At 42.6% G+C, this 27,992-nt stretch overlaps 1 protein-coding gene across 1 annotated transcript in view; it reads left to right on the forward strand.

Moving 5' to 3' along the window:
- Positions 1–27,992, forward strand: part of STK10 (serine/threonine kinase 10) — a 493,300-nt gene that overhangs the window by 369,740 nt on the left and 95,568 nt on the right. Inside the window, exon 13 of the mRNA XM_053717126.1 lies at positions 15,815–15,907. Coding sequence (XP_053573101.1) covers positions 15,815–15,907 — 93 coding nt within the window. The remainder of the gene's footprint in view (positions 1–15,814; positions 15,908–27,992) is intronic.

The raw sequence follows: 27,992 nt of genomic DNA on the forward strand, positions 1-27,992 counted from the left end.
TCTTTCCCTATGCTTCTGAATAAAGAAACTATGGGGGTAATTGAGCGCTTTTTTATTTATTTGGCAAAAGAAACAGTCACAGGGGGCACTTTGTTACATCTCCCGGCAGTTAAACATGGCGACCGGGAGATGACTGTATGATTGATGGCTGTTAGCAGTCTCTCTACATACGCCCACGAAGGGCGGTCCTTGGGGATGCACTTTGCATTTGCGCGCCTTATTTATCTCCCGGCGGTTCAATACATCTAGCATGACGCCTGGAGATACCTGTTGTGGTAATGTCCACGAAGGGCGGTACTTGAGCAGCAATGTTTCTGTGAGCGAGTCCTCTTTATCTCCCGGCGATTCACAAACAATGCCACCCGGGAGATGTCTGTTGTGTCATCGCCCACAATGGGCAGTCCTTGGGATGCCATTTGCATGGTGCACTCAGTATCTCCCCCGGCGGTTCAATATCTCTATATGCCGACCGGGAGATATGTTATATACGTTCATGAGCGTGTCCTGTTTTTTCCCTTCTCTATAACAAAATGGAAGGGTCCAAAGACACATATTTTAATATATTGTAGGCTTACTTGCCGACAGAAATGAGTCGGATTGTGACCTAATTTTCCTTGATGCGGTGGGGTTCCGGTTTAGAACATCATACTCAGAGGGGATACTGCTGAGGGGTGTTCTGATCTAGCAAAAAATTTGCCCTATTTTTTTGCTGGTTATTGAATGGAAAAATGTTATTCTTCTTAAAATTTAAAGAAACAGTCACATATTTCTCTTGTTAAGTGTATCCAGTCCACGGATCATCCATTACTTATGGGATATTCTCCTTCCCAACAGGAAGTTGCAAGAGGATCACCCACAGCAGAGCTGCTATATAGCTCCTCCCCTAACTCATATCCAGTCATTCTCTTGCAAGCCTCAACCAAGATGGAGGTCGTAAGTGGAGTGTGGTGTTTTATACTTAGTTTATTCTTCAATCAAAAGTTTGTTATTTTTAAATGGTGCCGGAGTGTACTGTTTATCTCAGGCAGTATTTAGAAGAAGAATCTGCCTGCGTTTTCTATGATCTTAGCAGAAGTAACTAAGATCCATGGCTGTTCTCACATATTCTGAGGAGTGAGGTAACTTCAGAGAGGGAATGGCGTGCAGGTTTTCCTGCAATAAGGTATGTGCAGTTAATATTTTTCTAGGGATGGAATTTGCTAGAAAATGCTGCTGATACCGAACTAATGTAAGTAAAGCCTTAAATGCAGTGAGAGCTACTGGTATCAGGCTTATTAATAGAGATACATACTCTTACAAAAATGTAATATAAAATGTTTGCTGGCATGTTTAATCGTTTTTATATGTATTTGGTGATAAAACTTATTGGGGCCTAGTTTTTTTCCACATGGCTGGCTTGAATTTTGCCTAGTAACAGTTTCCTTAGGCTTTCCACTGTTGTAATATGAGTGGGAGGGGCCTTTTTTAGTGCTTTTCTGTGCAGATAAAAATACTGACAGAGACATTCAGTTTCCCTCTGCATGATCCAGGACATCTCTGGAGGGCTCAAAAGGCTTCAAAGTCGTTTTTGAGGGAGGTTAAAAGCCACAGTAGAGCTGTGGCAGTTGTGACTGTTTGGGGGGGGGGGGGAAAAAAAAACGTTTTTGTCTTTTATTATTCCATTTTGGGTATTAAGGGGTTAATCATCCATTTGCAAGTGGGTGCAATGCTCTGCTAACTTGTTACATACACTGTAAAAATTTCGTTAGTGTAACTGCCTTTTTTCACTGTTATTTCAAATTTTGACAAAATTTGTGTTTCTTAAAGGTGCAGTAACGTTTTTTATATTGCTTGTAAACTTGTTTAAAGTGTTTTCCAAGCTTGCTAGTCTCATTGCTAGTCTGTTTAAACATGTCTGACACAGAGGAAACTACTTGTTAATTATGTTTGAAAGCCATGGTGGAGCCCCATAGGAGAATGTGTACTAAATGTATTGATTTCACCTTAAACAGTAAATATCAGTCTTTAACTATAAAATAAATATCACCAGAAGATTCTGACGAGGGGGAAATTAAGCCGACTAACTCTCCCCACGTGTCAGACCCTTCCCCTCCCGCTCAGGGGATGCACGCTAATATGGCGCCAATTACATCAGGGACGCCCATAACGATTACCTTGCAGGACATGGCTGCAATCTTGAATAATACCCTGTCAGAGGTATTATCCAGGTTGCCTGAATTAAGAGGCAAGCGCGATTGCTCTGGGGTTAGGAGAAATACAGAGCGTGCAGATGCTGTAAGGGCCATGTCTGATACTGCGTCACAATATGCAGATCATGAGGACGGAGAGCTTCAGTCTGTGGGTGACATCTCTGATTCGGGGAAACCTGATTCAGAGATTTCTAATTTTAAATTTAAGCTTGAGAACCTCCGTGTGTTGCTTGGGGAGGTATTAGCTGCTCTGAATGACTAACACAGTTGCAGTACCAGAGAAATTGTGTAGGCTGGATAAATACTATGCAGTACCGGTGTGTACTGATGTTTTTCCTATACCTAAAAGGCTTACAGAAATTATTAGCAAGGAGTGGGATAGACCGGGTGTGCCTTTTTCCCCACCTCTTATATTTAGAAAAATGTTTCCAATAGACACCACTACACAGGACTTATGGCAGACGGTCCCTAAGGTGGAGGGAGCAGTTTCTACTTTAGCAAAGCGTACTACTATCCCGGTTGAGGACAGTTGTGCTTTTTCAGATCCAATGGATAAAAAATTGGAGGGTTACCTTAAGAAAATGTTTATTCAACAAGGTTTTATTTTACAGCCCCTTGGATGCATTGCGCCTGTCACGGCCGCGGCGGCATTCTGGTTTGAGGCCCTGGAAGAGGCCATCCATACAGCTCCATTGACTGAAATTATTGACAAGCTTAGAACACTTAAGCTAGCTAACTCATTTGTTTCTGATGCCATTGTTCATTTGACTAAACTAACGGCTAAGAATTCCGGATTCGCCATCCAAGCGCGTAGGGCGCTATGGCTTAAATCCTGGTCAGCTGACGTGACTTCGAAGTCTAAATTACTCAACATTCCTTTCAATGGGCAGACCTTATTCGGGCCTGGTTTGAAGGAAATTATTGCTGACATTACTGGAGGTAAGGGTCACACCCTTCCTCAGGACAGGGCCAAAGCAAAGGCCAAACAGTCTAATTTTCGTGCCTTTCGAAATTTCAAGGCAGGTGCAGCATCAACTTCCTCCGCTTCAAAACAAGAGGGAACTTTTGCTCAATCTAAGCAGGCCTGGAAACCTAACCAGTCCTGGAACAAAGGCAAGCAGGCCAGAAAGCCTGCTGCTGCCTCTAAGACAGCATGAAGGAACGGCCCCCTATCCGGCGACGGATCTAGTAGGGGGCAGACTTTCTCTCTTCGCCCAGGCGTGGGCAAGAGATGTTCGGGATCCCTGGGCGTTGGAGATCATATCTCAGGGATATCTTCTGGACTTCAAAGCTTCCCCTCCACAAGGGAGATTTCATCTTTCAAGGCTATCTGCAAATCAGATAAAGAAAGAGGCATTCCTACGCTGTGTGCAAGACCTCCTAGTTATGGGAGTGATCCATCCAGTTCCGCGGACGGAACAAGGACAGGGTTTTTATTCGAATCTGTTTGTGGTTCCCAAAAAAGAGGGAACCTTCAGACCAATTTTGGATCTAAAGATCTTAAACAAATTCCTCAGAGTTCCATCTTTCAAAATGGAAACTATTCGGACCATCCTACCCATGATCCAAGAAGGTCAGTACATGACCACAGTGGACTTAAAGGATGCCTACCTTCACATACCGATTCACAAAGATAATCATCGGTTTCTAAGGTTTGCCTTTCTAGACAGGCATTACCAATATGTAGCTCTTCCCTTCGGGTTGGCTACAGCCCCGAGAATCTTTACAAAGGTTCTGGGCTCACTTCTGGCGGTTCTAAGACCGCGAGGCATAGCGGTGGCTCCGTATCTAGACGACATCCTGATACAGGCGTCAAGCTTTCAAGTTGCCAAGTCTCATACAGAGATAGTTCTGGCATTTCTGAGGTCGCACGGGGTGGAAAGTGAACGAGGAAAAGAGTTCTCTATCCCCACTCACAAGAGTCTCCTTCTTAGGGACTCTTATAGATTCTGTAGAAATGAAAATTTACCTGACGGAGTCCAGGTTATCAAAACTTCTAAATGCTTGCCGTGTTCTTCACTCGGTTCCGCGCCCTTCAGTAGCTCAGTGTATGGAGGTAATCGGCTTAATGGTAGCGGCAATGGACATAGTGCCATTTGCGCGCCTTCATCTCAGACCGCTGCAATTATACATGCTGAGTCAGTGGAATGGGGATTACACAGATTTGTCCCCTCTGCTAAATCTGGATCAAGAGACCAGAGATTCTCTTCTCTGGTGGTTGTCTTGGGTACACCTGTCCAAGGGTATGACCTTTCGCAGGCCAGATTGGACAATTGTAACAACAGATGCCAGCCTTCTAGTTTGGGGTGCAGTCTGGAATTCCCTGAAGGCACAGGGATCGTGGACTCAGGAGGAGAAACTCCTTCCAATAAATATTCTGGAGTTAAGAGCGATATTCAATGCTCTTCTGGCTTGGCCTCAGTTAGCAACACTGAGGTTCATCAGATTTCATTCGGACAACATCACGACTGTGGCTTACATCAACCATCACGGGGGAACCAGGAGTTCCCTAGCGATGTTAGAAGTCTCAAAAATAATTCGCTGGGCAGAGTACCACTCTTGCCACCTGTCAGCAATCCATATCCCAGGCGTGGAGAACTGGGAGGCGGATTTTCTAAGTCGTCAGACTTTCCATCCGGGGAAATGGGAACTCCATCCGGAGGTGTTTGCTCAGTTGATTGATCGTTGGGGCAAACCAGAGTTGGATCTCATGGCGTCTCGCCAAAACGCCAAGCTTCCTTGTTACGGATCCAGGTCCAGGGACCCAGAAGCGACGCTGATAGATGCTCTAGCAGCGCCTTGGTTCTTCAACCTGGCTTATGTGTTTCCACCGTTTCCTCTGCTCCCTCGACTGATTGCCAAAATCAAACAGGAGAGAGCATCAGTGATTCTGATAGCGCCTGCGTGGCCACGCAGGACTTGGTATGCAGACCTAGTGGACATGTCATCCTTTCCACCATGGACTCTGCCTCTAAGACAGGACCTTCTGATACTAGGTCCTTTCAATCATCCAAATCTAATTTCTCTGAGACTGACTGCATGGAGATTGAACGCTTGATTCTATCAAAGCGTGGCTTCTCCGAGTCAGTCATTGATACTTTAATACAGGCACGAAAGCCTGTTACCAGGAAAATCTACCACAAGATATGGAGTAAATATCTTTATTGGTGTGAATCCAAGAATTACTCATGGAGTAAGGTTAGGATTCCTAGAATATTGTCTTTTCTCCAAGAGGGCTTGGACAAAGGATTATCAGCTAGTTCCTTAAAGGGACAGATTTCTGCTCTGTCTATTCTTTTGCACAAGCGTCTGGCAGAGGTTCCAGACGTCCAGGCATTTTGCCAGGCTTTGGTTAGAATTAAGCCTGTGTTTAAACCTGTTGCTCCCCCGTGGAGCTTAAACTTGGTTCTTAAAGTTTTTCAAGGAGTTCAGTTTGAACCCCTTCATTCCATTGATATTAAACTTTTTTTCTTGGAAAGTTCTGTTTTTGATGGCTATTTCCTCGGCTCGGAGAGTCTCTGAGCTATCTGCCTTACAATGTGATTCTCCTTATCTGATTTTTCATGCAGATAAGGTAGTCCTGCGTACCAAACCTGGGTTTTTACCTAAGGTGGTTTCTAACAAGAATATCAATCAAGAGATTGTTGTTCCATCATTGTGTCCTAATCCTTCTTCAAAGAAGGAACGTCTTTTACATAATCTGGACGTAGTCCGTGCCTTGAAGTTTTACTTACAAGCTACTAGAGATTTTCGTCAAACATCTACCCTGTTTGTCGTTTACTCTGGACAGAGGAGAGGTCAAAAAGCTTCGGCAACCTCTCTTTCCTTTTAGCTTCGGAGCATAATACGCCTAGCCTATGAGACTGCTGGACAGCAGCCCCCTGAAAGGATTACAGCTCATTCCACTAGAGCTGTGGCTTCCACCTGGGCCTTTAAAAATGAGGCCTCTGTTGAACAGATTTGCAAGGCCGCGATTTGGTCTTCGCTTCACACTTTTTCCAAATTTTACAAATTTGATACTTTTGCTTCTTCGGAGGCTGTTTTTGGGAGAAAGGTTCTTCAGGCAGTTCCTTGCGCTTAATCCTGCCTTGTCCCTCCCATCATCCGTGTACTTTAGCTTTGGTATTGGTATCCCATAAGTAATGGATGATCCGTGGACTGGATACACTTAACAAGAGAAAACATAATTTATGCTTACCTGATAAATTTATTTCTCTTGTAGTGTATCCAGTCCACGGCCCGCCCTGTCCTTTTTAAGGCAGGTCTAAATTTTAATTAAACTACAGTCACCACTGCACCCTATGGTTTCTCCTTTCTCTGTTTGTTTTCGGTCGAATGACTGGATATGACAGTTAGGGGAGGAGCTATATAGCAGCTCTGCTGTGGGTGATCCTCTTGCAACTTCCTGTTGGGAAGGAGAATATCCCATAAGTAATGGATGATCCGTGGACTGGATACACTACAAGAGAAATAAATTTATCAGGTAAGCATAAATTATGTTTTTCATATGTTGATTTTTTTATTTAATTACTCCTTCTAAAGCTATGGCTGTTAGGAGTCCGGTGACACCGCTTAATCCATGCCACAATTTTTTCTCTGTAGTGTCCAGATTAATTTATGACCCACAGGCAGTGCTCTGCGGTTCCTTGCAAAGACTTTGCTTTTGATGTACGTAGCGATGTCTAGTTGCAGCAGTTTTTATGTTATTGGATTGTTTCTGCACAACAGAAATAAAACGTTCTTTTAAAATTTAAAGAGACAGTAAAAAAATGTTGGTGTAAATTTTGTTAAAAGAATTGCGGCTGTTTTGTTTGTTCAATCATCCTTTGTGACGTAGGATGGTGCAAACTCTCACAAGAATGAGTTTCTTTAAGAATTAAAGGGACAGTAGCGTTTTGTTCTGTGTGCATTATATTAAATGAATTTCAGCTGTTTTCTTTGTTTCATCCTCAGTCATAAAGGATGAACTAACAAACGCACTCAAGCATAGAGTTAATTTTCAGAATTAAAGGAACAGTATGGTTTCCTATGTTCAAATAATTTTTTTCTTTTTGAACCTATTCCCTCTTCGACGATTGCTGTTTGGGAGTCTGTCAACACATGGCCACAAATTTACAATCGAAAATTTTATGGCCCGCATGCAGTGTCCTGCGTGTCCTTCACACTCCACTCAGGGTTTTGATGCATTCTATGTTTTTACATAGGGTTTAGCCTTGCTGGAAGAATTGCTATTCTAACGGTTTCTCCATGTTACTGAGAATTTCAGTTTCAGATGGAATTGGTGCCTTGGGCGTTCTCTATATGTACAAGACTGTTTCCTTTGGCCGTATCAGCTAAGAGGTTGGACGGCATTCCTTAGGGGGGAAGGAGTGATCACTACGTGAACTTCTATACTCTTAGAGAATAGTCCTAATGGGCTAAATTTAGTTGTGGGACACACACCAGGGTTTACAATGGCAACCATCTGTGTACTTTGCTACCGTCACTGGTGTGGCGGCATATTGGCTAATTCTTTTTTCACTTTCTTCCCTTCCAGTTGTCAAACTGGGAGCGTAGGTGGCTCTGTTCCAGCTCTTGGTACCTTATGGTTAGAGCCTTATTTTTATGGCTATGTGTTCTATGACTAAGATTTTGGTGAACGCATAGTCTGCTGTTGAATTAAAGACAGCATGGGGAACATGCTCCGGTCCGGGATTGGATCTTGTAGGGGCTGGCTTTCGTTTTCGCTCTAGTTTGGTTTCAAGCTCAAATGGTTTCCTCTCAGAGGCAGTTTCTGCTTTCTAGATTGTCTAAGAATCAGACAAAGGGAGAGACGTCCTTACGCTGTGTAGGAGACCTCTCAGACCTGGGGGTGATTGCTCCAGTTCTAATATTGGTACAGGATCTGGGGTTACCGATCGGGTTATGGTTCCCGAAGGAAGGTATCTTCAGTCCATTTTTTGAAGAAGGGTACTGTCCTTCAAGGCGGGCACTATTGATTTTTTTCCCTTGATCCTAGAAGGTCAATTTATGTCAACGGTGGAATAGGGGTCAAGTACCTTCCTGTGCCGTTCACGAGATTTGTCTCGGGTTCTAGGGTTTGCCTTTATGGACAAACACTTCCCATACGTGGTCAGCAAGCAAGATTTTCACGGACATGGTATCATTATTCCCGTGAGCTCACGGGTGGAAGGTGACTTTGGAAAGGTGTTCCTTTGTCTCAAGCACAAGGGTAGCTTTTTGGGAATCATGACAGATTCCACGTCAATTCGGATTTTTCTGACTGAGGTCAGGAAATAAAGGTCTATCATTACTGGTCTGGGCCTTCAGTCCACTTCTCGACCTTCAGTGGCTCAGTACATAGTGGTATTCGGGCTGACGGTGACGGACTGGACGTTAGCTGGACAGATAGTTCAGCATGCTAAGGCACTGTGGCTGAGCTCTGTGAAAACCCGAGGGTTGCAGGTTCAATCCCCGGTGCGGTCCATTCAACCTTTCATCCTTCAGGGGTTGATAAAATGAGCAGCGCCTTGTGACACTTCAAGTTATGTTTGTTCGTTCCACCTCAAACCTATGCGGTTGAGCATACTCAGGCAATGGAACGGAGACTATGCAAACTTATCTCCTCAATTAACTCTGAAGCAGGAGACAAGGGACTCTTTTCTATGGTGGTTGTCTCTGGATCACCTGTTCCAGGGTACATGATTTAGCAGAGTGAGGACTCCAGCAGAGTCTGTTCTTCGATTTCCTACAACTGAGAGCAAGCTTCAATTCTTTTCTCTTCTGGCCTCAGTTGGCTTCGGCCCAGTTTCATTCTTACTCTCTGTCAGCGATCCTTATCCCAGGGGTGGACACTTGGGAAGCGGATTTTCTGAGTAGACAGTCTTTTTCATCTGGGTGAGTGGGATCTCCATCCGGGAGTTTCTCCTTCCTGATTCTTAAATGGGGTCGGCTGGAGTTGGTTATCATGGCATCTTGACAGAATGTCTAGTTTTCGGGATACGGGTCCAGGTCCGAGGGCCCTAGTCTGAGCGGATAACTGCCTTGGCGGTTCTTCAGTCTTTCAGCCTAGGTTCTTTTTTCCCCCATTTGTGTTTTTTTGTCAGGGGTTTGTTTCTGATCAAATAGGAGAAGGCATCGGTGCTTCTCTTCGCTTCTGCGTGGTCTCGCAGAATTTGGTATGCTAAACTGCTGACCATGTCATCTCTGTAACCTTGGACTCTTCTGTCGGGGAGGAATCTCTTCTTCAGGGTCCCTTTTTCACCCTAATCTAGTTTCTGTGAAGCTGATTGCTTGGGGATTGGATGTTTGATCTATGCAAGCGAGGTTTCTTTGATTCGGTCATAGATACCTTAATCCAGGCATGTAAGCTTGTTACTAGGAAGTTTTACCTTAAGATATGGCGTGCATATCTTTATTGGTGAGGATTCATGGGTTACTCATGGAGTAGGGTAAGGATTCCCAGTATTTTGTCCTTTCTCCGAGAAGAAATGGAGAAGGGGTTATCCGTTAGTTCCCTGAAGGGACAGATTTCTGCTTTGTCTATTTTGTTACTCAAATGTCTGGCAGATGTTCCAGATGTACAATCCTTTTGTCAGGCTCTGATTAGAATAAGGCCTGTATTTAGACCTATTACTCCTCCTTGGAGTTTGAATTTAGTTCTTAGTGTTCTTCAAGGGGTTCCGTATGAACCTATGTTTTCCATAGATATTAAGTTATTATCTTGGAAAGTTTTATTTTTGGTTGCTATTTTTTCTGCTCGAAGAGAATCAGAGCTTTCAGCATCACAATATAATTCTCATTTTCTTATTTTCCATGCGGATAAGGTGGTGTTGTGTACTAAACCTGGGTTTCTTCCTATGGTTGTTTCAGTTCAGAACATTCATCAGGAATTGTGTTTCCATCTTTGTGTCCTAATCCTTCTTCTCAGAAGGAACGCCTGTTACATGATTTAGGTGTGGTCCGTGCTTTAAAGTTCTACTTGCAAGCTACTAAGGACTTTCGTCAATCACCTTCTTTGTTTGTGTTTTTTTCTGGGAAACGTAGGGGGTCAGAAAGCTACCTTTCTTTTTTTATTGCTGAAGAGTTTCATCCGTTTTGCATATGAGACTGCTGCACAGCAGTCTCCTGAAAGAATTACATCCTGAAAGAATTACAGCTCATTCCACTAGGGCTGTGGCTTCCTCGTGGGCATTCAGGAGTGATGCTTCTGTTGAACAGATTTGCAAGGCTGCGACTTGGTCGTTTCTTCACACTTTTTCCAAATTTGATACCTTTGCCTCAAATGAGGTTGTTTTTGGGAGGAAAGTTCTTCAAGCAGTGGTGCCTTCCGTTTGGGTTCCCTGTCTTGTCCCTCCTGTTTCATCCGTGTACTATAGCTTTGGTATTGTATCCCACAAGTAAGGATGAAATCGGTGGACTCATCGTATCTTGAAAAAGAAAAGGAAATTTATGCTTACCTGATAAATTTATTTCTTTTTCGATACGATGAGTCCACGGCCCGCCCTGTTCTATGAGACAGGTTATTAATTTTTTGTTCAACTTCAGACACCTCTGTACCTTGGCTTTTCCTTTCTCTTCCTAACTTCGGTCGAATGACTGGGTTGGGAGGGAAGGGAGGAGCTATTTATACAGCTTTGCTGTGGTGCTCTTTGCCACCTCCTGCTGACCAAGAGGCGATATCCCACAAGTAAGGATTAAATCCGTGGACTCATCGTATCGAAAAGAAATAAATTTATCAGATAAGCATAAATTTCCTTTTTTCCACTCCCCCTGTACCATGTGACAGCCATCAGCCAATCACAAATGCATACACGTACCATGTGACAGCGATCAGCCATTCACAAATGCATACACGTTTATTCTGCAGATGCTCAGTAGGAGCTGGTGATTCAAAAAGTTTAAATATAAAAAGAATGTGCACATTTAGTTAATGGAAGTAAATTGGAAAGTTGTTTAAGATGGCATGCTCTATCTGAATAATGAAAGTTTCATTTTGATTGAGTGTCCCTTTAAGGGACACGTTAGTCCTATGTTTGTCTGTTTGACCTTCCCCTCTGAGGGAGGTTTTAGGCAACTTGACAGTTATGACCTCAGCTACGGCTGGTCCTGCTGGGATTCAGATCTTCTGTCCTGTGGCTTATTCAGACAAGTGGCGCCTGTTCTACCTGGCTGGTCCGGTGTGTTTTCTTGTTTTTCTTTACAAGTTCAGCTAAGCACTCTAAAAGGATCCGTATGGCAGGGGGATTGTGTCAGGCCTTAATCGGCCTTCAATCTGGTTGACCGGGTCAGTGGAGTTCCACTGTGTCACTCTCCTTGCTCCAATTTCCTCGGGGCCTAGAATTTTTTGCCTCTCTTGGGAGGATTGGGGGCTTAGCGCCTCCTTCCGTCCATTTTGGGCAGTTTGGTCTTCTAGGGCTCTGGAATTGTCCTTGGACTTGTTCCTGCTGTGGTTCTCTTCTTGAGACCATTCGGACTTCGTCCATTCCTCGGGTTCCTTAGGGGGACCTGGTAGGGTCCTTTGTAGGGACATGGGCAGTGTGGTCTCCTTGAGCTCTGTTGGGGTTTCTTCCCCGGAGCTGGGGAATGCTCCGCATCCATCTTTCATCTTCTCCTCTGATTTTATGGCGGTGATGTGGAGACTAGCCTTTGCTCGAGTGATTTTGTCCTCAAGGTATTCTCTTGTTCTTGGTCGTCTTGTGGCTATTTCCATCTAGGGCTTTAGTGACCTTGTTTTGGTCTTTGCTCCTTGGAGTGTTGGACTCTGGCAAGGGGTGGTCTCGTCTTTGGTCAGGACTTGCAAATTTTTCTTGTCCATTTTGTTTTGGACATTGTATATATGGTTATCTCCCGGGGGTCTGGTTTTTATATCGGATGGGGGATTTCAGTTCTCCTCGCCCTGGTTCTTCCGGTGGCTGAGGTTCTCACTCAGCGTTTCCTTTGTGGTTCCCATTGCGGGTTTTCCTGGACTGTTAGGTTCTAGAGCTGGTCTGGGGTACCCCAGTTTCAGGAAACTTGGACTGGGTCCTTTGGTTGGGCTAGTTGAACTGGTTCAGTTGGCCAGGTTTTTCTGGGTGCCGATGCCCCTTGGGCTTGCCTTTCGCCTATTGGTCGGTTTCCCTTGGTCGGCTTGCTGAAATACTGTGATGGCTTTGCTGCTCTGCAAGCAGATGGTTCACTGTGGAACCACTGCAGCTATGGCACCTTGTCTGTGTGCTATCCAGTTTCAATCTTCAGGGGATTCCTTCCAGGTTAGGGTGTTGGAGATTTGTTCTCTTGGTTCAGCTTATGGCTTTGTCCTGGGGGCAGGTGCTCTGTCCTCCTGGCCCTTTTGCCGGCCCCCTTTGTCTTGAGGGGGGGCGTATATATCCTTCTTTCGGAAGTGTGGTCCCTATATTAGGGCTTCTCCTGTCTTCAGGAGGTTGGGCAGACGGGTTATCCTATTTCAGAGAGAGGTACGCTCTCTGGGTTGTTCTGTCCTTCTGGAGAGTTGCTGGCTGCGCCTTGAGTCTATGCGGAGACTTAGCTAGATCTCTAGGTCTACGGCCTTGTCGACGGTCTCCATGTGGTGTTTTGGGTTAGTATCCGAGCACTGTTGTAATGGTTGTGTCATTTTTCCGCTTGTTTTTTGAGCTGGGGTTTTTCTGGTCCCCTAAATTCAGACCTGTCGATGATTGGGCTGGCCCTGCTGGAGGTACTGTAGGTCCTGAGATCCGTTGTTCTTCTCGGATTTTGGGGGGCGCATTGGTCCTCGTTGAGGTTCTGGGCTCTCACTTTATTTTTGACACCTTTGTGTAGGTCTGGCGTTTTTGGTTGCCTAGAGTGTGCCTTCTGTAGTGGAGGTTTAGCACTTTACGTTTGGTAGCCGCTTCTAGCAAGTATTTCTTCTGTGTCATCCTGAGGATGGCTGTGTGTTCTTGACTCAGATATTTACCTTCCTCTGGGTCTGCTACATGTCTGATAACTTTAGTGTTTTGAGTTTGGATGACGTTTGGTCTACGTTTTCAGTTGTTCCTAGGCGCTGGTTGACTTGCTGCCTGGCAAGTGAAGGGTTGCTCTTTGAAACCAGCTGCAGCTGTTTGCTCCTTGATCATGTGCTAGCTAGTTGTTCCAATAATTTGCAGGATATTGGGAGAACCTTTTCTCTGTTCTGCTACCTGGTTCTAAGCCTTTTGGTTTCTATTTGTATTGGGCGTTGCCTCCCCTTATTGTCAGGACCCATTTAGGTCTTGCGAGCTTGGTTTGATTTGGGAGTTTTTCCTTTTATGGCGTTTGTGGTAAACTTTCGGTTTCTGTTTGGTTCTTCCTTGCCTTATTCCTTTGGGAGTTTCGGCTGGGGTTCCCTTCGCTAGTGAAGGATCTGTGGTGGGGGACCGACTGTTGGGCAACAATATCTCCCTGAGGACTGTTGGCTCAGTTGAGTCTAATGTTGCTGTCTCTAGCTATTCTTCCGAGCTATCTGCTAGTCAGTGTCCTTGGGGCCTTTTCCCTTCCTGTTTTCTTGGCTTCGGACGAAGCTGGTTTTTTTTTTTTTGGGTAGTGGTTTTCAGGCCTGGTGCCCTCAGATTGGGACTCCTATTGTACCATCCCGTTTTGGCATTGTGTCCTTTATAGCTTGGGTATTGTTTTCCCAAAAGTAATGAATGCAGCTGTGGACTCTTTCCATTTAGGAAGAAAAACATAAATTATGCTTACCTGATCATTTTCTTTTCTTCCAATGGGAAGAGTCCACAGCTCCCCATCCATTTTTTTTTATTCTTCTGGCACCTTTTTTACCCAGATATTTCTTCTACTGTTCCTTGTTCCTCTGCAGAATAACTGGGGGATAAGGGAAGTGGGAGGAGTATTTAAGCCTTTGGCTGGGGTGTCTTTGCCTCCTGGTGGCCAGGTTCTTTTTTCCCAAAAGTAATGAATGCAGCTGTGGACTCTTTCCATCGGAAGAAAAGAAAATGATCAGGTAAGCATAATTTATGTTTTTCAAATTATATATACGCTTCTGTGAATTTCTTTATACCTTGATGAGCATTAGTATTTATTCATTTATTGACAAATATATTATTCAGTTTGAAGCTAATTAATATTTTCAAACACTATGTAAGTTTCTATGCATTGCTTTATACTTTAAAAAGATATAGTGTATATGTTGTATTACTTGAAAAAATGTGCTTTCACACAGTTAGCTTATATAGTGGCATATGTACTGTTCAGCCTGATGTTAATTAATACTCTCAAGTTATAGATGCACGTCTGTGCATTCCTTTATACCTTGATAAGCATTGATGTTCATTTATTGACAAAAATATTATTTAATCTGAAGTTAATTATTATCCCCAAGCACTATGTAAGTTTCTATGCAGTGCTTTATACCTTAAAATGATGTAGTACATATGTGATACTACTTGAAAAACGTATATTCTCTAAAACATATATAAGCTGTTTGACGATATCTTATGTAAACTTTGTGTGTTTTTGTGTGTGTTTTTTTGTGTGCTTTTTCTCTTTATGTTGTATTATTTGGAAAAAAAAAATCATCCCTTTTATTACCCATTCCCCAGTTTTGCATAACCAACACGGTTATATTAATATACTTTTTACCTTTGTAATTAACTTGTATCTAAGCCTCTGCTGATAGCCCCCTTATCTTAGGGCTATTTATTTATTATGTATTGACGCGTTTTGGCTTTTGCCTTCTTCTGTGACCTGTTATCTATGTAGCACATATGAATTAGCAGTCTCTTGTTAAAAGTAAATAAAAAAGCATGTGACGAGGATTTCTGTAGTGGCTTAGAAACTGGCAGAAATTTAGAGGTTTAAATGTTATAAAGTGTATTAATATAACAATGTAGGTTGTACAAAGATGGGGAATGAGTAGTAAAGGCTTTATCTCTCTTTTTAAACAATAACAATTTTGGTGTAAACTGTCCCATTAAAGGGACATAATACTCATATGCTAAATCACTTGAAACTGATGCAATATAACTGCGAAAAGCTGACTGGAAAATATCACCTGAGCATCTCTATGTAAAAAAGAAGATATTTTACTTCACAATTTCCTCAGCTCAGCAGAGTAAGTTCTGTGTAAAAAGTTATACTTCAGGTGTTGCTCAGCTGCAGGGATTTTTTTTTTTTTTATAAAGAAATGAACAGCAGCCAATCAGCAGTGCTGAGGTCATGAACTCTTTTACTGTGATCTCATGAGATTTGACTTAACTCTTATGAGATTTCATAGTAAACTTCCTTAAACTGAATAGGGAAATAAGATGAGTGTGCACAAAAGCTCGCTCCCTTAGCTGTCAGACATACTGATTTGCTGCTTAGAAGTCCTTTACAATGGGATGTTGCTACTGAGGAATTTTTTAGGTAAAATATCTTTCTTTTTTACATAGAGATGTTCAGGTGATATTTTCTAGTCAGCTTTTTTACTGCTATGCTGCATAACTTTAAAGTGTTTCAACATTTGGGTATCATGGCCCTTTAAGTTTAATATTTAGTTTGGGTTGTGAGTTTATTACAATCCTGTAAAATATCTGTAAAGAGGACATGATAAAAATGTTATACAGTATTCTAGCATGATCTTCTTCTAATGTTGCTTGATTTTAAACATGTCAACAAGTATTCATTAACGCTTATGTCTTTTCTTTTAAAAGGTAAAATCTGCAGTAGAAAAACTTCCAAGGCAGCAGCGCAAGGAGAACATGAAGCTGAAGATGGATGAGTTTGCTCATAGAAAGCAGGCAGAGGTAAAGCACCCTACTAATATCACTTGAGTCTGCGCTTACATAATGCAGACATTAACAGTGACATAAGATGATGTAGTCTGTATAATGTATACTATACTGTCAGTGTGTTTGTGAAGTATTAAAGCTTTGATATTATGTCTGGTGATAGATGCACATTGCACATAGCAAGACCGTTAATTGAGCTTCACTAGAGCGATACTACAGTAATTTATGCCACTATCCTGAGGAAATACAGCATATTTGTTTCTGCTTTATATCAGATCATTTGTTTTTTTAATATGATTTTGTTTTTCCATTCCCAACCCAAAAATGTAAATGTGCATTTTTGCCACATATTTTGTGATTATTCGCTTATTAATCATTAGTGTCATCTGCTATTTAAGAACAAGTTATCTTTTGTTCTTAGAAAGCTTTGAAGTAGGCGTCAGATCTTTTTCCTTTTAACTTGTTTTTATCTTTTCAAGTTTTTAATAAATGCCTATTTGTTTAAAGGGATATTGTCCCAGGTATATATTTTAAATTCTGCAGTGTATCATATTCATTATAATTATCTACTTTACCTTTTCTTTCATACAGGTGGTGAGAGTCCATGATCCATTACTCCTGGGAATTACTCTTCTCTACCACTAGGAGGAGGCAAAGATTCCCAAACCCTAAGACCCCTATATAAATCCCTCATACCTCATACATACCTCAGTCTTTACTTTGCCTCTGCTTAGGTGGTTGAAGAATAAAGATGTCCATTTGATTCTTCAAAGAAAGGATTTTTCAGTCTATTAGTAGTACAAGGGTGTATAGTAGTGCGCTAGGTTAAAAGATATATCAGACTCCTCAATAAAGAAAACACTCCTCCTGTTGTTTCCAAATGGGGTATGTACTGTAGTGAACAAAGGTAAGTGAGGGCGCTAAAACAGCTTATGATATAAATAGAATATTTATTAAAACATAAATGTAAATATAACACCTATACAACCTATCTATGAATTCATCAAATTGATGATATCAGCTAAAAGAGGGACGTCTCCCTGTATTAATAAAAACAACTTAATAAAGGCCTATTAATTAAATTAATTTAACTTGTGGAGCAGCATGCAACATATGTGTTAAAAAAAGTATCAGCATTAAATATTTATCAATTCCAAATAGCACAAAGTTGCTATCTGGCTTTTCTAAAACGTATCTCTATTGATACGACCACCTTCAGCAGTTAGGGAATTTCTTAACACGGGTTATTACATTGGGAATTTCCCTAACTGCTGAACTAAGGATACCAAAGGTAATAGAGATCTAAGACAACTGAGACAGATCTGAGCCTCCTGCGTGCCATGCACTAAGAGCAGGAATTGTCAATACACACTCATTGCCAAGATCATACTTTGCTGTTTCAAGTCACATATGACCGTCGTTTGACAGCCGCAATCACTGACAGAGGAATATCTAGGTGCGCAGCTTACTCGTGACGTCAGACGTCATCGGTCACAGGGGGAAGGACCGCGGTCAGAGGATAACTACTCAGTAGCAGGGCTGCTGCGTCTTCAAAACATCATTTATCTGCAAGGTTCTTACAAGATTGAACTGACGAAGGTACTGTTTTCACTTTTAAGGATAAATATCCACTTGATCTTACTAAATGTAGTTGGAAAAAACATACATTTTGCACTTTGAATAAGGTGGTTGAAACCACAGATATACGTTTTAGAAAAAGCCTGATTGCAACTTTGTACTATTGGGAATTTATACATATTTAATGCTGATACGTTTGTAACACATATGTTGCACGTCCTGTAATGGGTATGTCAGTGAGAGTATTGATGAAAGTTAGAGTCTGGAGATGCAGGGAAAGTTTTTTTTCTGCGAAACCATCCAGACTGTTAGCTAACAACTCCTGAGCAATCAGTGTTGCCGAGTTTCACTGCTTGCTTTTAATCACTTGTGTCCCTGTCAGAGCGTCGCTACAAGGCTGTTACACTTGAGAGGCTGTATCTGTTCCACAGCATGGATCCTAGAGGGGAAGTCTGCTTTATTGTTATAGCAGGGACTCCTGTATATGGTCACAGTGTGACTCCTCTATACCTCAATAGGATCAAGGGTTAATATCTCCTTTAGGGAGATTATTGGGAACAGTTATGGGGATTTTTATGTTCTGCATTAGGTTTGGGCTCACAAGACTGTGTGCTTTTGCCTTTGGAAAAGACAGGTTTCACTTTAGTTTTTGAGTGTTGCGCAGCTCGTATTAGCTTAGCACTCTTTTGCATAGCAGGGAAGTCCTGTCTTGCGCACCACGTGACCGGGTGCGGCCCTTTTCACTTCCTTGCTAACCTGCTGCAGACAGCATTCCTGAGGAAAGCGTTTCACTGATCATTTGTCTGGGTCTAGGAGGTGGTGAGTGCCCCAGCCATTGGGATTGTAAAGGTGCCTGTTTTATATTAATAACGCTTGTTTTTTGTAACGTTTTTTTATGCCATTTGTGGAATTACGTACCAAAGCTATGGAGGACTCTGATACTACGTTAGAGAGTTCCACTCCTTCTGTAGTGAATAATAATATCTGTTTATATTGTGAGGAAGCTGTGGTTTGCCCGCCTGCTCAATTTTGTTCCAATAGCCTAAGCACTGTTTTAAAGCCTAAGAAGGGAGCTAAGTCTGCCAATACTCATAGCGCAATTAATCCCTCTGAGCCAAGAAAACCCTAAAGATTCTATGACCCAAGAGATTTCTGCCTTCTAATGCAGTTCCCCGCAGCAGAGCTAATTGTCCATCTGGATGGGGCCTTTTTCCTGTGGACTTTATAGCGCAGCTACAATTGCCGGTGTCTGCAGCCTTGAGTGCCCTACCTATCTCTGGGAAACGTAAGAGAAAGGTTAAGCCTTAGTCATCTAAATTCCTATCAGATCTAGCCTGTATGTCCCAGCTATCCGAGGATGAGTTAACCTCTGTAGCGTCAGAGGGTGAACTTTTTGAGTGGGAGACGTCTGTTACTAAGTCTGCTCCGGCGGAGGAACCCACCTTTAGATTTAAAATTGAACAGCTGCGTTTTTTACTAAAGGAGGTCCTGTCTATGCTAGAGGTTCCAGAGGCTAAGCTACTTGAGAAACCTAAGATCCCTAAGTTAGACAGGGTCTACGAAGACAGAAAGGTCCCACAGACTTTTCCTATACCAGTTCGTATGGCGAACATTATTAGTAACGAATGGGAAAGAATCAGAACTTCCTTTTCTCCCTCTGCAACTTTTAAGAAATTGTTCCCGGTCCCTGACTCTTAAATAGAATTGTGGGGTTCCATCCCTAAGGTGGATGGCGCCATTTCGACTCTATCTAAGCGTACTACTATCCCGTCCTTTAGAGAGCCTATGGACAATAAGTTGAGCTTTTTATTCCAACCTGCGGCAGCAGTAGCCACGGTGGCTGGAGCAGCTACATACTGGTGCGACTCTGTCTGAACTTATTGAGGTGGAATCTCCCCTCGAGGATATTCAGGAGAGAATTAAGGCATTAAGAATGGCTCATCTGTGATGCAAATATGCAAATTATACTTTTGAATGCAAAGGCTCCAGGTTTTGCGGTTCTAGCCCACCGGGCTCTCTGCTTAAAGTCTTGGTCTGCCGATATGATTTCTAAATCCAGGTTACTTTCCCTTTCATTCAAGGGGAAGATCTTATTCGGACCAGGTCTGGACTCCATCATTTCAACGGTTACTGGAGGAAAAGGAGCCTTCCTACCACAGGATAATAAGAACAGACCTAAGGTACGACAGTCCTCCAATTTTTGTTCCTTTCGTTCAGATAAGTCCCAACGATCTCAATCCTCATCCAAGCCCGAGCAGACCAAGAGTACTTGGAAGCCGGCTCAGTCCTGGAACAAGTCCAAACAGACAAAGAAGCCCGCTGATAACAAATCAGCATGAAGGGGCGGACCCTGATCCGGGATCAGAACAAGTAGGGGGCAGATTGTCGCTTTTCTCAGACGATTGGTTTCAGGGTATTCAGGACCCTTGGGTTCTAGAGGTCATATCTCAGGGATATCGGATAGGATTTAAGTCTCATCTGCCCAGGGGCAGATTCCTTCTCCCAGACTGTCTACAAAACAAGAGAAGAGGACTGCCTTTTTAGATTGCGTACAGGATCTAGTCTCTTTAGGAGTAATTGTCCCGGTTACCTGCATCAGAAAGAGGTCTGGGGTTTTATTCAAACCTCTTCGTGGTTCCGATAAAGAAGGGAACTTTTAATCCAATTCTGGACTTGAAGTGTCTAAACAAATTTCTGAGCATCCTATCCTATAAGATGGAGACCATAAGATAAATCCTTTCCCTCGTTCAGGAAGGACAGTTTATGACTACCAAAGACTTGAAGGATGCATACCCTCACATTCTGATACACAAGGAAAAAAATTTAATTCCTAAGGTTTGCATTTCTGGACCAAGACTTACAGTTCATAGCACTTCCGTTTGGCTTAGCTACTGCTCCAAGAATATTTACGAAGGTTCTGGGAGCTCTCCTAGGGGTTGCTAGAACATGAGGTATTGCAGTAGCACCTTACCTGGACGATATCTTGGTACAGGCACCCTCTTTTTGTCTAGCAAGGGAGTCTTCTTTGGTCACATGGATGGAAGATAAACTTGTAAAAGAGTTCTCTTACGCCAAATACCAGGGTGAATTTCCTGGGTACAGTTATAGACTCGGTATCCATGAAGATTATTCTAATGGATCAGAGACGTTGCAAGCTAACATCAGCTTGCCTTGCCCTCCAGGCCTCCCTAAGTCCTTCGGTGGCCCAGTGTATGGAGGTGATTGGCCTCATGGTGTCCTGTATGGACATCATTCCTTATGCCAGATTCCATCTCAGACCCTTACAACTATGCATGCTGAGACAATGAAATGGCGACCTTTCAGACTTGTCCCAAAAGCTAATACTGGACAGCCTGTCGAGAGATTTGCTCTCTTGGTGGCTCTGTCAAGATCACCTGTCCCAAGGCACATGCTTCTTGAGACCATCCTGGAAGATTGTGACTACAGACCCAAGTCTATCCAGCTGGGGAGCTGTTTGGGGTGCCAGGAAGGCACAGGGTCTGTGGACTCAGGAGGAGTCCACGTTACCGATCAATATTTTGGAACTTTGGGCAATCTTCAGTGTCCTGAAGGCTTGGCCCCTTCTGGGTTCGTCCCAGTTTATCAGATTCCAATCGGACAATATAACTTTGGTAGCCTACTTCAACCATCAGGGAGGAACGAGGAGTTCTTAGCGATGAGAGAGGTTTCTCAGATCCTGGAATGGGCGAACTGTATGCTGTCAGAGATCCACATTCCGGGTGTGGACAACTGGGAAGCAGACTTCCTCAGCAGGCAATCTTTTCACCCAGGGGAATGGTCTCTCCAGCCCAAGGTATTTGCAGAGATATGCTCTAGATGGGGGATGCCGGAGATAGACCTCATGGCCTCCCATCTAAATACCAAACTACCCAGGTACGGGTCGAGATCAAGGGATCCTCAAGCAGAACTAATAGATGCTCCAGCGGTTCCGTGGAGGTTCAGAATGATATATCTATTTCCTCCATTACCTCTTCTCCCCGTGTGGTGACTCGGATCAAACATCGGTGATTCTAATTGCTCCATCCTGGCCGTGAAGGACTTGGTTCGTGGATCTGGTGGGGATGTCCTCATCTCATCCATGGAGGTTACCCTGTCGCAGGGACCTTCTACTAAAGGGTCCCTTCCTACATCAAAATTTGTGGTTGTGCACATCACGTTAACACTTGTCAGGTTAGTGCACGTCCCATTTTAGTCTTTCTATAGTTGTTTCGCGCGTTGGTCCGGTTTACGCACGTTTGGGGTAGCACACGCTCATCCTCAGCTATGCGCTTGTCGGTAGGTAATGTCTACTGCTTTGTTTGCAGTCCGGCTTATCGCACGTTGTACCTGTGAGTTTATTTAAAAAGCTTCTTAGGGGGTTAGTGATTTCCATTCCTCAAAAGCTTTTTAAGGGGATTATATTGTTTATTGCAGTGCTTTGCCATATGCTATAATGAAGCAGTCTAACTTTGTCCCTAAATCTATCCAAGAAACTGAGTCCCCTGAACACCTTTCTACCATTATTAGGTGTGCTTATTATAAAAAATCTGAAGTGCCTTCTCCAGCTCATTTATGTAGCAAATGTAGAATTGTTAATGCAATCAGACCAACCTAATGCTTTTTCCTTAGGTACTAACGCACTTTCTGTTTGTTCATTACTGGAGAATACTGACATAGTTTCACCTACTGTGATTTTTTTTTATCATTGCTGTAGTTTCTGAGGTGCTGGCTGCTCCCCCACCTGCAAGCAAGAGTAAAATGTCTATTTTACCTTCTACAATTTGAATGCGCCTTGCAACCAGGGATAGTGTTATTTGTCCAGATGTTGAAGGCAGATTAAGTCTCTTTAGGGTGGCTGGTTTAAGTCTGTTCCAGATCTCTGTGTTCTGAATATAGTTTCTCAGAAATATTAAATAGGTTTCAGAACAAGGCCTCCCAGAGAGAGGTTTTTTTCTGTCCAATGTTCCAAGGAATCCTGTAAAAGCTCAAGCTTTTTTTCAAGTCTGTCTCAGATCTGGAATCTATGGGAATGATTTTTTCAGTTCCTTTGCAGAAACAGGGGATAAGATTTTATTCAAATCTCTTCATTGTTCCAAAGAAGGAAGGTACTTTCAGACCAGTCTCATCTCCGTTTCCAGACAGACAATGTCACAGCAGTAGCTTATGTCAACCATCAGGTGTCTCAAATTCTCTCATGGGCAGAAACCAATTCTTGTCTAGTCTTAGCGATTCATATTCCAGGGGTGAACAGCTGGGAGGCAGACCTTCTCAGTCGTCAATCTCTACATCCAGGGGAGTGGTCTCTTCACCAGGATGTGCCCAGAGATAGATCTGATGCCTCTTGTTTGAACAGCAAACTTCCTAGGTACTTTGCGAGGTTCGCGGATCCTCAGGCAGAGTAAGTGGATGCTCTATTAGCTCCTTGTTTTTTTAAGTTTGCTTATATGTTTCCTCCTCTCGTACTTCTTTCCCGAGAAATTTCCAAGAAAAGCCTAGAGACGTTATCCGTAATCCTGATTGGTGCAGCATGGCCTCGAAGGATTTGGTATGCAGGTCTGGTTCAACTGCCCTCCTTGGCCTCTGCGGTCAGACCTTCTGACTCTAGGGGGCCGATATATCACGACCGTATACTCCTGTTTCCGCGGAGTTAAGAAGCAGCGGTCTTAAGACTGCAGGGGGCCGCATTTCACAAGCAGTTCATCAGAACTGCTTGTGCAATGATAAATGCCGTCAGCATATGCTGTCGGCATTTATCGATGTCTGGGGAACATGTTGCGCTACAGCGTATCATGTCCACCAGACACTTGATAAATCGGCTCCTATGTCTGTTTTTCCATCAGGATCTCAAGTCTCTAAACTTGATGGCATGGAAATTGAATATTTAGTCCTTAGACAAAGGGGTTTGTCTGATTCTGTGATCGAATCCTTGATTTGTAAGCCTGTAGCTAGTAGAATCTAGCATAAGGTCTGGAAGGCCTTTATTTCTTGGTTCATGTTTTTCTCTGGCATTCTTTCAGAATTCCCAGGATTTTGCAGTTCTTGTAGGATGGTCTGGATAAGGGCCTATCTGCCAATTATCTGAAGGGGCAAAGTTCTTCTTTTTCAGTTGTGTTCCACAGAAAGATTGCTAATCTTCCTGATAGCTTATTCAGGCTCTTGTCCGTATTAAACCTGTAATCAAGCCAATTTCTCCTCTATGGTATCTTAACTTGGTGTTAAGGGTTTTGCAAGACCTTCCTTTTGAACCTATGCTTAAGATATTAAACTACTTTCTAGGAAAGTGTTATTTCTTTTGGATTTTTCTTCTGATAGAAAAGTTTGAGTTATCTGCTCTTTCTTGTGATTCTCCTAATCTGATTTTTCATCAGGATAAGGCTGTTTTACGGACTTCATTTGATTTTTTTTTTTTGCATAAAGTTGTTTCTTCAGAAAACATTAGCAGATAGATGATTGTTCCTTCTTTGTGTCTTAATCCTAAGTATGCTTCAGAGAGATCTTTGTATTCTTTGGATGTTGTTATTGCATTGATGCTACTAAGGACTTTAGATAAACATTCTTATTTCTAGTCCTATGAAGGGTCAGAAAGCTTCTGCTGTTCCTTTGGCCTCTTGGCTGAAACTTTTGATTCACAAGGATTACAGATTACTGCTTATTCTACTAGGTCAGTTGCCACTTCTTGGACTTTAAAGAATGAAGCTTCAGTTTGATCAGATTTGCAAGGCAGCTACTTGGTCTTCTTTGCATAAATTTACAAAATTCTACCATTTTTCTTCTGAAGCAGCCTTTGTATGAACGAAAACATAATCTATGCTTATCTGATAAATTTATTATTTTCATGGTGGTGAGAGTCCATGAGATCCTAACCTTATGTTTTTTTGGGTTTAGTTTTTTCTTCAGCACATTTTTTCCCCTGATCCTTTTATGGCTATTATTGCTTTTTCTTACCTCACTTTGTTTGGCTATACGTTAGACTGAGCTGTGTGTGAGGTGGGAGGGGTTTTATAGGGCTCTTGGGGTTTGGGAATCTTTGCCTCCTCCTAGTGCTATAGAAGAGTAATTTCCAGGAGTAATGGATTGTGGACCACCATGAAAGAAATTAATTTATCAGGTAAGCTAAATTATGTTTTTGTTTGAAATCACCACCTGTGCTAAAAACATAACTACTTTAGCAGAAATCAAGTATTGGGAAGATAAAAAAATACCTTAATGTAAAGAGAGAAATACAAGGCTATGAGGTTTGTTACTGCATGTTTGGGCCATGTGTATGGGCATATTCTTGAGAACAATAGATTGAGGCATGAAAACAGTTATTTCATATACAAAAATAAACTTAAATGGGCATTTATTTTTCTCTTTCCCCCCCCCCCCATACATTTTAGATTATGCAGCTACTATAACAAGTAATTGGGAGCACATTATGGAGAAACTATTTTTACAGTGCAATGTCACATCAAGTGACTATATACACACAGACCTTTACAAAAGGAGCAATTGTTCACGAGAATGGAGTGTTGTCATCCTGTGTATGGTTACATTTCTGTTCTGCTTTTAAAACATTTGCAGCCTGTGACTATTAGGTTTTCTTCTGTTATGTGTGATCAGTCCACGGGTCATCATTACTTCTGGGATATAACTCCTCCCCAACAGGAAATGCAAGAGGATTCACCCAGCAGAGCTGCATATAGCTCCTCCCCTCTACGTCACTCCCAGTCATTCTCTTGCACCCAACGACTAGATAGGATGTGTGAGAGGACTATGGTGACGAGGAGAGATTATACTTAGTTTTTATAACTTCAATCAAAAGTTTGTTATTTTACAATAGCACCGGAGCGTGTTATTGCCTCTCTGGCAGAGTTTGAAGAAGAATCTACCAGAGTTTTTTTACTATGATTTTAACCGGAGTAGTTAAGATCATATTGCTGTTTCTCGGCCATCTGAGGGAGGTAAAAGCTTCAGATCAGGGGACAGCGGGCAGATGAATCTGCATTGAGGTATGTAGCAGTTTTTATTTTCTGAATGGAATTGATGAGAAAATCCTGCCATACCGTTATAATAACATGTATGTATACTCTACACTTCAGTATTCTGGGGATGGTACTTCACTGGAATTACTCTGTAAAAAGTACATTAAACCTTTTAATAGGTATTTATTATGTTAAACGTTTTTGCTGGAATGTAGAATCGTTTGCATTTTCTGAGGTACTGAGTGAATAAATGTTTGGGCATTATTTTTCCACTTGGCAGCTGCTTGTTTTAATTGTGACAGTTTCGTTTCTCTCTCACTGCTGTGTGTGAGGGGGAGGGGCCGTTTTTGGCGCTCTTTGCTACGCATCAAAAATTTCCAGTCAGTTAATCTTGTATTTCCTGCATGATCCGGTTCATATCTAACAGAACTCAGGGGTCTTCAAACTTCTTTGAAGGGAGGTAGATTCTCTCAGCAGAGCTGTGAGACTTATATATTGACTGTGATTAAAAACGTTGCTCTGTAATTTTTACGTTTCAAATTTAATTATTGTTACTTTACTAATGGGAACAAACCTTTGCTAAAAGTTGTGTTGTTTTCAAGGATTGATGCTATAACAGTTTTTCAGTTCATTATTTCAACTGTCATTTAATCGTTTGGTGCTTCTTTGAGGCACAGTACGTTTTTGTTAAATAAGATTGTAACCAAGTTGCAAGTTTATTTGCTAGTGTGTTAAACATGTCTGATTCAGAGGAAGATACCTGTGTCATTTGTTCCAATGCCAAGGTGGAGCCCAATAGAAATTTATGTACTAACTGTATTGATGCTACTTTAAATAAAAGCCAATCTGTACAAATTGAACAAATTTCACCAAACAGCGAGGGGAGAGTTATGCCGACTAACTCGCCTCACGTGTCAGTACCTGCATCTCCCGCCCGGGAGGTGCGTGATTTTGTGACGCCTAGTACATCTGGGCAGCCATTACAGATAACATTACAAGATATGGCTACTGTTATGACTGAAGTTTTGGCTAAATTACCAGAACTAAGGGGCAAGCGTGATCACTCTGGGGTGAGAACAGAGTGCGCTGATAATACTAGAGCCATGTCGGATACTGCGTCACAGCTTGCAGAGCATGAGGACGGAGAGCTTCATTCTGTGGGTGACGGTTCTGATCCAAACAGATTGGATTCAGATATTTCAAATTTTAAATTTAAATTGGAGAACCTCCGTGTATTACTAGGGGAGGTTTTAGCGGCTCTTAATGATTGTAACACTGTTGCAATACCAGAGAAATTGTGTAGGTTGGATAAATACTTTGCGGTACCGGCGAGTACTGACGTTTTTCCTATACCTAAGAGACTAACTGAAATTGTTACTAAGGAGTGGGATAGACCCGGTGTGCCGTTCTCACCCCCTCCAATATTTAGAAAGATGTTTCCAATAGACGCCACCACACGGGACTTATGGCAAACGGTCCCTAAGGTGGAGGGAGCAGTTTCTACTTTAGCTAAGCGTACCACTATCCCGGTGGAGGATAGCTGTGCTTTTTCAGATCCAATGGATAAAAAATTAGAGGGTTACCTTAAGAAAATGTTTGTTCAACAAGGTTTTATATTGCAACCCCTTGCATGCATCGCGCCGATTACGGCTGCGGCAGCATTTTGGATGGAGTCTCTGGAAGAGAACCTTAGTTCAGCTACGCTGGACGACATTACGGACAGGCTTAGAGTCCTTAAACTAGCTAATTCATTCATTTCGGAGGCCGTAGTACATTTAACCAAACTTACGGCTAAGAACTCAGGATTCGCCATTCAGGCACGTAGGGCGCTGTGGCTAAAATCCTGGTCAGCTGATGTAACTTCTAAGTCCAAATTACTTAATATACCTTTCAAAGGGCAAACTTTATTTGGGCCCGGTTTGAAAGAAATTATCGCTGACATTACAGGAGGTAAGGGCCACGCCTTGCCTCAAGACAAAGCCAAAGCTAAGGCTAGACAGTCTAATTTTCGTCCCTTTCGGAATTTCAAAGCAGGAGCAGCACCAACTTCCACTGCTCCAAAACAGGAAGGAGCCGTTGCTCGTTACAGACAAGGCTGGAAACCTAACCAGTCCTGGAACAAGGGCAAGCAGGCCAGGAAACCTGCTGCTGCCCCTAAGACAACATGAATCGAGGGCCCCCGATCCGGGACCGGATCTAGTGGGGGGCAGACTCTCTCTCTTCGCCCAGGCTTGGGCAAGAGATGTTCAGGATCCCTGGGCGTTAGAGATCATATCTCAGGGATACCTTCTAGACTTCAAATTCTCTCCCCCAAGAGGGAGATTTCATCTGTCAAGGTTGTCAACAAACCAGATAAAGAAAGAAGCGTTTCTACGCTGTGTACAAGATCTGTTATTAATGGGAGTGATCCATCCGGTTCCGCGGTCGGAACAAGGACAAGGGTTTTACTCAAACCTGTTTGTGGTTCCCAAAAAAGAGGGAACTTTCAGGCCAATCTTGGATTTAAAGATCCTAAACAAATTCCTAAGAGTTCCATCGTTCAAAATGGAAACTATTCG

The sequence above is a fragment of the Bombina bombina genome, chromosome 6 (assembly GCF_027579735.1).
Source record: "Bombina bombina isolate aBomBom1 chromosome 6, aBomBom1.pri, whole genome shotgun sequence".
NCBI classification, from domain to species: domain Eukaryota; kingdom Metazoa; phylum Chordata; class Amphibia; order Anura; family Bombinatoridae; genus Bombina; species Bombina bombina.